Genomic DNA, 11,727 nt, shown 5'->3' on the forward strand with positions numbered 1-11,727 from the left:
TCTTTCCTTTCAAATTTGTGCCACTTTCATAAATTTATAATATTGTAACTGTATAATACAGAGCATCGATAAATGCGACACTTTAAGGCTATACTGAGTAACCCGAATTCCCACATCCCATCATTTGAAAAAAGAAAGCATAGAGTGATATTCTGTAAACCCTTAAATATCTTTGTAGCTCTAAAGAATTCCAAACAAAGAGAAGTCACTTGACGAATAAGCATCAATAAACGAACTTGTTATCACACACAGAAGACAAACGTCTGGAAGGCAACACTTTGAAACTCAGTTTAATGGATACTTAGCTCTTCTGCTCAAAGCGACCTGATTGGAAAACAAAGGAAACAAAATGAATGGAAATGATACCGAACTCAGCACTCACCATTTCCCGAACTAGCCATCAGTTGTGGAAACACTTTATTTGAACAAATGTCATTTGCTCCTGGCCAAAGGAAAAAAGAAGGAAAGAAACAAACAAACTTCATTGTGATTAAAGATAGCACAATTCTTATAGTCTACATAGAGATTTATTCTCTGTACAATTTTGACACATTTTACAAGAAATGACAATATTATGTCATATTATGGCCTTCTGAATGTGACGATATGCGCTTCCCAACAGCTTATCTTTCCATACCCTTCACCCATTCACCCATTTCTGTGTTACATTGTGAATATAATTCAGCTCACTTCACTCCAGTCCTACAAAATGACATCATCAAAGTGACCGAGGTCAGAGGTCAAGGGGAGTTCACGAGTTCTCTGCACATCTCGCTGTTCTCCCGGCTGGACGAGGGGACATACAGGTGCGCCGTGAACGGAGGGTCCAATGCGCGGCGGATAACAGTCGCTGCCCCTGCAGGTAAGATAACATTCTGTAAAGTGTGACGAGATGATACTTCTTGTCATCGTCTGACATAACCGCATGGCATGTCCGTCTGTGTGTATTTTGTAGTTGTTCAGAGCTGTCGTTGTCGTTGTTGTCGTCATCGTTGTCGTTGTCCTCGTCATCGTTGTTGATATTGTTGTTGTTTTTGACGTTGTTGTATCAACGAGCCTACAGCTAGTGTGCTGACATGGCTGAAGGAAGACAGGCAACGACGCGGCCAAATCACAGAAGGGTCATTCTACGTTAAACTAATCTTTTCATCACTTATTTTGTTCCCATGTGTGCAGTTTAAAAGACTGTGGTGCATTTCCGTTAGAATTCATGTTGTCGACTAAGAGGACGATTCGTTTGGCCTCGTGAATGCTCATTCCTTAGACTCTCAACTTCTGACTGCAATGAGGCAGTGTCTCGAGAAGTTGAACTCACCTTTGTCTTCTTCATCATCTCGTGAAAGAGTTTCATGCAACTATATTGCATTAGCAGGTTTACAGGTTGCTGTGAAGATCACTGGACCAACAGGATAGAGTTATAACATAATCATTTAGTGCGATTAACTGGGACGGATCTAGGAATTCTGTACAGGGGAGGCGCCTTTACAAAACTAAAGGGGACGCACACCCACCTTTTTCTTTTTTATTACTTTTGTTTTAACAAATAATAAAGAGGGGGCACGCTCCCGGTGTGCCCTCCCCCTGGATCCGCCACTCATTAATTGTCCTCTTTCTAGCAACAGCAGGAGAAGCAAATCGACCATGAAGTCTTTTGTCGTTCCAATTGGCCATGACGTCAGCTGCTATGACGATGACTACATTTTTAGATGATTAACTAGGTACTTGGGATGTATTCACATCTTAACCTGTTAACCTCATGTCCCATCTCTTATTACAGCTGAAAGGTTGCCTATATACTGGATGAGGCTAATCTTTACGAAAAAATGACGTCAGACGTTCATAATGTTGGCAGGTGATTGGTCGACTCACAATAATTAGCAGATGCAGCATTGTTCCAACGGAATTACGTCGTAAGTTGACGACAAAATTCCGCAAAGGCATACACGGCATTTTGTGTAGATAGATCAGTTTACTTTGTGTAGATAGATGCCAATCGCTGCATCAAGCTCTTCAAGCTGATCGATGACGCAATTGTCAAACGACCGGTGACAAGACCGCAGGAAGAGAGACCACCGAGGGACCATTGGCGGCGTCTGTGTCAACAAGATGATATTTTAGTTCAATCTACAAACTGGTCAGCAGGCTGTTGGTGGCGCTTTCGCGTCGTGACGTTTACGGCGACGGCCGCTGTGCCTCCACAATCTCTTCAAACAGAATGATGCCTCATCAGCACGACGTCGTTCAACTTACCGTGCAACAAAAGCTTTGGAAAACGTTTGGTAAGTGATTGCCACGATAAAAACATGGGGGGTGGGGGCATACTCAAATAAGGCAATTTTCGAGATTTTTTTCTTCTATTTCTATCTTTTCGGGCGCGAAAATTATGATGTTGCCCCCTCCCCCAGGGTTCTCATTTTAGGTGGGGCCAAAATACACAAAATTAGCTCACTTTCAATAAAGTCATATTTTCATCTCTTTGAGATAGGTACAGGTAGCTGGATTTTGACCAAACTATAAGGGATGGTACAGTATTGGTGGAGATGAGAATTGGGCTTTTAACTTTTTGCGAGATACCAAGAAAACACCTATGTATGATATAGTACAGAGCATACTCTCTAAAAAAAAAATCGAGTGAAAATTTTCGCTCTAAAAAGAGTGAATACAAAAAATAGTGAATTTCGAGTGAAATTGGAGTGAATTTTGAGTGAAAATGCTCATTTTCACTCATTTTGGAGTGACGTCAGGGATCACTCGAAGATTTTGGAGTGATCCCTGACGTCACTCCAAAATGAGTGAAATTGAGCATTTTCACTCAAAATTCACTCCAATTTCACTCAAAATTCACTCTTTTTTGTATTCACTCTTTTTAGAGTGAAAATTTTCACTCGATTTTTTTTAGAGAGATACCATTTCAAGAGGAATTCAAAGTTTATTTGATGAAAATCTGGTTTAGAATGACTGAAACATCCAAAAACAAAGTAAAACAAAGCGATCGTAATAAAGTGTGGGTCCCACACTTTATTAGATATCTCAGCCATTTCAAAACCAATTTTCGTCAAATAAACTTTGAAATCCTCAAAGAATTACAATGTCATGCTTTTTCATATTTCCTGAGGTTTCTAATTATTTCACCAAAAATTTTAGAAACCCGAAATTAGGTCTCAACCAAACTATACTGCCCTACTTTGGCAAAAGGAAGCAAGTGACATACCATCCGAATTTGAGCTGTTGATGTTTTCATAATTCACATAATGAGCTCTTCTTCCAGGCCAGATTTCATGCAGAGACACTCATCCTACTAAGAGATATTATGTTAGATAAGACATCATGATAGTCCATTGACGTCAGTGTAAATGACAGACACATTTTGCTCTTTTACGAGAAATGTCACTTTTGTCATTTGCTTCCTTTTGCCAAAGTAGGGCAGTACACGATCCCTAGCAAATACCATCACGGGGGGGGGGGGGGGGGGGCTGTCATACTACAGGCGTATGTACAAAAGGCAATATTGTATCATGGTTTCCTATAGGGGGCCCTACAGTAGGGCACAACAATATCCCTGCACCAATAAAATAGTGAGCTAATCGTTTTCTTATCTTACATTAGGGTTTTAGCTTCTTTTTGAATAGAACTTTCTTGAGTTTGACCAAAGTTGGCAGGAATCAGTGGGGGGGGGGGGGGGGGGGGGGGGGGAGGCTAGGAGGGTGTTGTCTATGGGCCTGCAACAATACCTCATCCCAAGGTTTTAGAAATAACTTGCGTTTTGCATTTCCATAGTTGTCATTTCGATGTGTCATTAGAATAATCTTTATTATCAATTGAACAGACCCCAATCGCACGACAGAAAAATAATACTAGAGTACGGTGCCATTAGGTCTAGGGCAATTACCCCGCCCCTTCCTCTGGCCCTAACCCTGATCCTAATACTGAACCTAATCCTAGCCCTTACCCAAGTTACTCTAACTATTTAGGCGCGGGGGGGGGGGGGGTGGGGGTGGTAACGGCTGCGATTACAGTAACCTACAGTAACCTACAGTAGTAGATTGCCAACTCCTTCTTCCATAGAACAGCGAAGGATTGGAATAATCTGCCGAGTAACATAAAGCAGATTCATAAATTTGACACATTCAAAGAAGCGCTCCAGCGTCACCTCCGTTGTGATTAGCTGCACATCACACACCACAGTGCTGAGTGATACTCTATCCAGAGTTTTTCAGCGTATTCATCCAGATCCAGATCCAGATCAAAATTGTATAGCGCCACCTTGTGCCTGCAGATCGGACATTCGAGATTGGCAAATTCGCAAGATAATAAACGGGAGCGGATCACGGAGAATGATGAACTGAGGGATCAAGTTTTCGACCGAAAACACATCTCCAGGGGAAAATCAGTAAGTCCTACTCGCTGGCACCGTGTTTGAAATCTTTTAAACGCTCATGGTATCATTTAGCTGCTCAATAGGCTGTTATAGTTTGCATATCCACGACTTCATGTCCACACTCATCCACACACACAGCCAGTGCAGTTCAGATTTTTTTATAGTCCCACATGTTACTTTCGATGTCAGAATAGGATAGATCTGGAACGGTAACTGAGCTGCGTAGAGGAACATCGACATGTCACACTCACAGATCTTAAGCAAGCAGATTCAGCTCAGTTCCACTTCATCAGGTCGGGTCAGGCCACTTTGTTAATGTGAGACAATACACCAATATACACAACTTTGCACTGTATTAGCTCTTACACATGTACGCACTTTGACTTACATGTAGATCTGACCGTGCTGACTGGATTGGAGTTAAACAATAATTAATAGCCCTCAGAAATTTCGGCCACCCTCAAGCTCAAGAATCCCATCAGGGCCCCGTTGCTAGAAACTTTGCGTTTAAACGCAACTTGCAATTGATTGTCACTGGCCAATCAAAATCATTGTTGCATGCATGTCTTCTTAATAGGGCAGACCCTGAGCCAATCAGAATGGTTGTTTCAAAATTAGCAATTATTTGCAATTGATTGCAACTTTCTCGCAACGGGGCCCTGGACACTTATCACTAATCACAAGCCAGCAAATTCTCTCGTCACAACACATCTATACCACATCATTTCACATACTGGCACTGTCGCTCACAACAGGAAAGTGCGTTATTCACCTCCAAAAATCTATCTAAATCTAAATCCCAAATTTAGCCATCAAAAATGCAGAATGCAGAATTGGCGCAACTTTTCTCAAGCTTGCGTGACTTAAGTCCCATCTTAAGAATCAGGGTTGCTGAAAAAGTGCCTAAAATGAAGAAATATGCCGTTCTGTTACAAGATTTGTTGCTTATCAAATCGCAATCTCAGGAACAGTGTGATGGTATCCTCAAAAACACAACGAAAATCAAAATCTCTGTACGTGCTGATGCAGTGACTATTATGTAACAAAGTTACAAGGGTTGAATGCAAGTGCTGACTTGCCAGAATTCGAACACCAACAGGTGCTGCAACATCCCCGATGCAACCTTTGCACCAACAAGGTATGGTGCGGCGCATTTTTCAGTGGCCTTGAACGCGCATAGTGCATGTCCAAATTCTGGAGAGTCCAGACGGATTCTGGTGGATTATTAAGGTGGTAATATTATGGGAGTTTGTGAAATTTTACAATGTATGATGTATTTAACAAAATCAACATTGAGCTAAAAATAGTTTGATACGTTATAGACATTGTTGTAGATGTGATTTTGCATTAAATTCAATATTCAGTTGAACAGATTTTGCAGAAAAGCTTAAGTGTCCGAAAACTGGTGGCTTTACTCTACACAGAGAGGAAATGAAACATGTCACATTACAATCAAAACTTTCCTCAACTCAAGAAACTGCCCTTTCAAAAAAAAAGGCAAATAAAAGTAATATTATTGAAAAATGCACCCTAAATCAGTGATAAAGCTTACATGAGTTACTAATACATACATTTCTATCTACACTGTAGAGTGGTAGGCAGATACAATGTGACTAATACTTCTGAACAACATCATACATTTAATAGTAGATGTGTAAATCATAGATTTATTTTAAAAAGACTCAAAATGATCTGCTCTATATGCAGTGTTGTGTCAGCCAGATGGATCAGATAAAGTAAGTAATCGTGATATACAATCCACAATTATTGTCATCTAAGTGCTCTACATCCCATGTAAGTGTGTATTGGTTTGATACATCGTAGGAGAATGAAGATTGTTTGTGCACTGTCAAAAACACAGCTTTGCTGTGAAAGACTTGGATAGGTAATGTGTAGCTGTGATTTTTCCCATGACATAATCCGCAGGTGCATAGGAAAGTTTTGCAAGAGATGAAACAATTACCTTCTGTGACCATACATCTCCTCCATTGCTTAAAGGGTGTGTACAGTTCTGGTCGAGGTGAGGATTTAGCTTTTAATGTTTTGCGAGATATTCAGAAACCACTCTATGAGATGCCAAAGAGCATGCAATTCTAAAGGGTATCAAAAGTTTATTTGATGAAAATCGGTTTTGAAATGGCTGAGATATCCAAAAACAAGGTGAAACAAAGAGATCCTAATAAAGTTGTGGCCTGTCTTCTTTTATTATTATCACTTTTTTGGGATATCTCGGCCATTTCAAAACCAATTTTCATCAAATAAATGTTGAATCCTTCTTAATATTACATGCTCTTTCATATTTCATAAGAGGTTTCTCATTATCTCACTTGGAAATGTTCAAAACATGAATCCCTTTAATACCTCAACCAGTACTGTACAGTCCCTTTAAAAGCATGCATTTAAGGCAATACCGTGTACCATTGTTTTTTCAAATCTATTTACCCAAATTATTCTCCTGTATTTTCTTTGCCTTGTTTCAAAATATTCTTTTGTGTCCCAAGAAATGCCGCTGTTCAGGATTTACGAGTTTGACAAGTACTATACCACACATCAGGGCGTAGACTATGGAGGGCTGCCTGATCCCAAGTGCAAGAATTACGAAGCAGACTTCCTCAGGTGTGCGGCCAAAATTGGGGCGCTGCGGGCCGAGAAGGAGTGCAGTATAGAGATCGAAGATTTCCGAGAATGCGTGACGGGATCGAAGAGGGTAAGACCCTTACCAATGCTGTGTGGCATGGTATATCATGAGTAACGCTGGTTGTGTCCCTCGCTGAGAAAGAAGCCGGTACAGTTAAAAAACTGCAAAGAAAAGGAAGAAAACAAATACTGTAAACGTCAATATTTTCGCGCGATTAATTTTTCGCGCTGAGCGGCTCGAAAACGTATTCGCGGGTTCTTAAATTCGCGCTCCGCAGCAGGTTACTTTACTGTAGTACACATTCACTGCTTTCATCCAAAGCCTCTGCTACATAGCTTGCTATGCCAGCGTACGACAAGCGACGTAGCGAGCGGCTCGACTGCGAGTACAAGCACTCAAATACGTAGTACAGCTGTGACTCTAGTACGGTAGTCACGGGGGACTGTAGCATCGATGCGTGCGGTGCACACATGCATGCTACAGTACACAGCAATCTAGGGTATCGTCTCTTCGCACAGTACTAGTAGCGTAAACATGCCTGTACATTGTACTACGTAGCAGTATCATCGATGAAGCGCACACAATTCATCCCGTTCAAAATGTGCGTAGAAAATATTGTGAAGATATATTCGCGCGTTTTTGAATTCGCGCTAGCCGAGCGTAGCGCGAAATCCGCGAAAATTAATGTACCGCGAAAATTTCCATGTTTACAGTATACCATAAAGATTTAGGCTAGCCCAGTGTTGTGTGAACATGAGAGCAGGGTTGTCAAATTGTGTCAAGACCCCGAGGCCAATGAAAATGGTGAAACAATACGTGTACAATGTATGCTCTTTAGGAATATTCTTCCAGAATGCCTCTAGCAACATAAGCAGTGAAGAACAGTAAATCAGTGGGATCAAAAAAAGAAAGAAGACAAAGATAGAAGGGAACGATGGGTGATGACTGTCTACTTTCTTCCCTTTTTTTATTCATTGAAGAATCGATGATGTGACCAAACCCATTCATTTTACCAAAAGCGTATTGAAGGACGTACAATGAAATGAAAGCATCGTTTGCTTGGTCTTATACGCAAACACCTTTTTCAACCTGTTGAGGATGAGCTGATTTTGCTACAACACGCATTTTCCTTAGACACTTGCTCGAGTATACTCGGGACTCATCCTCAACGTGTTAAAGATGAAAAATGTGAGCATGATCCTTCCTTCCATCTCACCGTCAGTATCAATGCAATTGAGCACTGGTGAAAGCAATATTTCACAAACCACTTCATTTTTATCACAGTGTATGCCTTATGGCATGCAAGCCTCAACAATACATGTGGCATTTTTTTTTCTCAGAATATTGTCACTGAAATTCAAATAACATGTACAATGTTTTCCTAATAGATATGAATGTATACTTGTATATCATACAAGTGCACTCCTGTTATAACGAACATGGAAGTAAACATTCAGGCCGCAACATTCATTGTCCACTCTATGAATTTTCATTGTTTATTTGTTCGGTTATAACGAAATTTCGATGTAACAAAAAAAAAATATCAGTCCCGAGGACTTCGTTATAACGAGAGTCCACTGTAATTTTATTGTCTATACAGTGGACTTGTGATATCAGTCATAACTGAGAAGATTGCTGGATGCAGACTTCCTTCATAATATGTTACTATTCCTTGTTAGACTTGCAAAGAAATATGTATTTAGAGTCTGAGGTTTGATTTCGGTGAAGAAATTGTCTTTACCATTTGATGAATTAGCGAGGGACAAAAGATGTTCCCATATTTATTTGATGTGTCACAGCATTGTTTTCATGTGGATGTAGTTCAAAAACGAAAAGCAGTGTGAAATACTAGTGAAAGCCAGGTCAAAGGTCAACTGGATGTACACACATAAACACACACACACCACTACCACCACCACCTGTGATACATGTAATTACTGTATACGCCATATATTTTGCGAGTCTAAAATTTCGCGAATCGAGACTTCCCGACAATTTCGCGAGTGGTTAAATTCGCGATTGTACTGAACAGAGAAATGTTTACGCGTACATCACATTCATGTCAGGATCAGAGTCAATATTTTCGCGTGCTTTTAATTTTGCGCATAGCAGCTGACACGCGAAATTTGCGAAAATAAAAACCTCACGAAATATTCGGCGTATACAGTACATCAGTGCCCGAATAAGATTACACATCTGTCAGATTTCTAACCATTTCTTCTTCCACTTTTTTCTCTTGACTATTCTTTGTACTTCCAGTTGGACAGGATAAGGACCATCATGAAACGTCGAGACCAGCTTGTCAAGGAAGGGAAATACACGCCGCCTCCAAAACAAAATTGATCATTGATTAGTTGCATATCTTAGATTAGACAAAGATTTTTATGATGTCCACTATCACTCCATCTCCTCTTCAATCATATTTGTAAGTCCCATAGAACACCAGGGAATCCATGATAAGTGGAGATGAAGGAATGGAAATATAGAGTCGAGTGTGCTTTGCTGATAAGTTCCAAAAGGAAGGCATGTTTTTGGACATGGGGTGACTCGGCAAGCAAAGGCACAGACTCATACTGTCATAAGTTTATGTAAATACTTCGTTACAGTTGTATGGAAAAGGTACAAATGCATCGAGTGCTTGGGGTTTCATGAACCTACTTTTGAAAAGCAAACAAATGCCTGGTTTCATTATGTCAATTATGCCATGCCATCATGAGATGTTGTGACTCAAACTTTATCTTGTCCAATTTTTTAAAAGTTGCCAATATTCGTTCTAATTATTCTTCCTTCTACAAAAGTCTACCTGGAGTAATTCAGCCTTCAGCTGTGAGAATTCAACTACATGTATTTCCCTCATTATCACAAGTTGGCATAATGTAAAATATGAACTGTATATTTCTGTGTACAGTGTATTTCAGTTCATTCAATATGATGGGATCATCTCTTCAAGTTGGTCAAATACCCATCTTTAAGAATATGATGTGACTCCGTGTATATGATGAGGACACTGGAGGTGTTCCTGTGCCAAGTGATATGTCTAATTGTGTTTCAACATGTGAAGTGTTCAATAATAGACATAAAGCACTGGAACTGTTTTTACCATTGTGAGTGATTTCATTGTAACTGTTCTATGAAATGTCCCAATAAACTTTGTGCACTGGCATTTGAACAGTCATGCATACATGTCTGACAGATCGTCTCACCTTCAGTAGTTCGTCTGATTGAGAGTACCACATTTTCCTTGAAGGACAAGTTCATCTTCATAGACATGTGGGTTGAGTGAATGCAGCAATATTAGTAGAACACATCAGTGAGAGTTTGAGCAAAATCGGACAATCCATTAAAAAGTTATGAATTTTTGAAGTTTCTGCTCAGTCACGGCTGGATGAAAAGACTACTATAGCTTGTGATGTCACATGAGTACAACGATATAAAGAAAGAATAAAGAAAATTCAACATATTTCCATTTTCTCGCAAAACAAAAGAACACTCGACTTCTCTCTTTCAGAAGGCAGGGGGAATAATATTACCCTTAACATACGTCAGTAGCAAGTCAAAGAAATGTGCACTTTATTCAAAAAGTAAAGTTTTGTGAAATTCTCTTTTTATTTTCCTTATATAGTTGTACGCATGTGACATCATACACTGTAGTAGTCTTCTCTTCCAGCAGTGACTGCGCAGATACTTAAAATATCCGTAACTTTTGAATGGATTGTCCAATTTTCCTCAAACTATCATTGACGTGTTCTACTAATATTGCTGCATTCTCTCAATCCTTATGTGTATGAAGGTGGACTTGTCCTTTAAGTTTGAAGAGATGTAGCGAGCTTTTACTAAATAAATGTAGACTCCTTGATGTTCAGGTAATAGCTGTCGTAGTCATGTCACATGTACTATCTAGCACATGATGATATAAGTGATCAGAAGCTCGTTCTCAAAAATCATCTTGTAATGCAATTCTAGTACATGTATTGCAGTGTACAAGGTCATGTTTGGGTTCTATCCAGCTACTTTAGTTCCAGTGCATGGATGAGCTTAAATGTGCAGGACTGGTATAGCGCATGGGAAGATAACAATGTCTTTTATGTGTGTGTATGTGAGTGGCATGTTAATATGAAACCCATGTCACTTTCAAGTAGTCTCCAATGGAATAAAATCGAAGATGTGCTTTCCAGTACTGAAATTGGACATAAAGCAAACTTATGGCAAATGCATCACGTTTCTTTTTTCTCAGACAGGGACATATTCAGAATGGAGACAAATAGGGAATGGCCCCATGACCTCACAAACATTTGTTTCATTCCATAGAACTTCATTCAATTTCATATTTCTAAATCCTCTTACATGAATTCAAAATGATAAAAACTGTGTATCCTTCAGAACATTCATTTGTTCAGGAGTTAAAACAGTTCAAACATTTCAGGAATGAGGACTGTAATGGGAAAGGGGGTTATAGAGGATCAGTATTAAGGCAAGAATTTACTGGAAATGACAATTATCACATGATGTGACAAAATATAACTGCTTACGCGCATTGAACTTTAAAGCTCCATAACATCCTAAAGTTGTTGCTTTTTTTTAGCTTTTATATAAATTTTTGCTATCCTGTATTTATTTTGACATCCCTCTCACTGGGTCTAACACATTCTAACACGTGTAAAACATACATAGAAAGCAAGTCTCCTGTACAAGTAGCTCACACAAGTTATTT

The 11,727-nt window shown here is 39.6% G+C and overlaps 1 protein-coding gene across 1 annotated transcript; it reads left to right on the forward strand.

Annotated features, from left to right (window-relative positions):
• Positions 1–4,312: 4,312 nt before the first annotated feature.
• On the forward strand, positions 4,313–9,571 carry LOC139716100 (NADH dehydrogenase [ubiquinone] iron-sulfur protein 5-like). Its single transcript, XM_071627657.1, has 3 exons — positions 4,313–4,390; positions 6,880–7,085; positions 9,276–9,571. Exons 2-3 carry the CDS (start codon positions 6,882–6,884, stop codon positions 9,357–9,359), a joined length of 288 nt encoding a protein of 95 aa, XP_071483758.1. The 5' UTR covers positions 4,313–4,390; positions 6,880–6,881; the 3' UTR covers positions 9,360–9,571.
• Positions 9,572–11,727: the final 2,156 nt, after the last annotated feature.

The sequence above is a fragment of the Diadema antillarum genome, unplaced genomic scaffold, assembly GCF_040938485.1.
Source record: "Diadema antillarum isolate AM-2024a unplaced genomic scaffold, OU_Dant_1.0 scf00000061, whole genome shotgun sequence".
In the NCBI taxonomy this organism is placed as follows: Eukaryota; Metazoa; Echinodermata; class Echinoidea; order Diadematoida; family Diadematidae; genus Diadema; species Diadema antillarum.

What these genes read in the sequence shown, in the direction of transcription:
- LOC139716100 (XM_071627657.1), top strand. Translation starts at nt 6,882, where the DNA reads ATGCCGCTGTTCAGGATTTACGAGTTTGACAAGTACTATACCACACAT. An exon ending in GCGTGACGGGATCGAAGAGG is followed by an intron (nt 7,086 to 9,275) that starts GTAAGACCCTTA and finishes TTGTACTTCCAG; the next exon opens with TTGGACAGGATAAGGACCAT.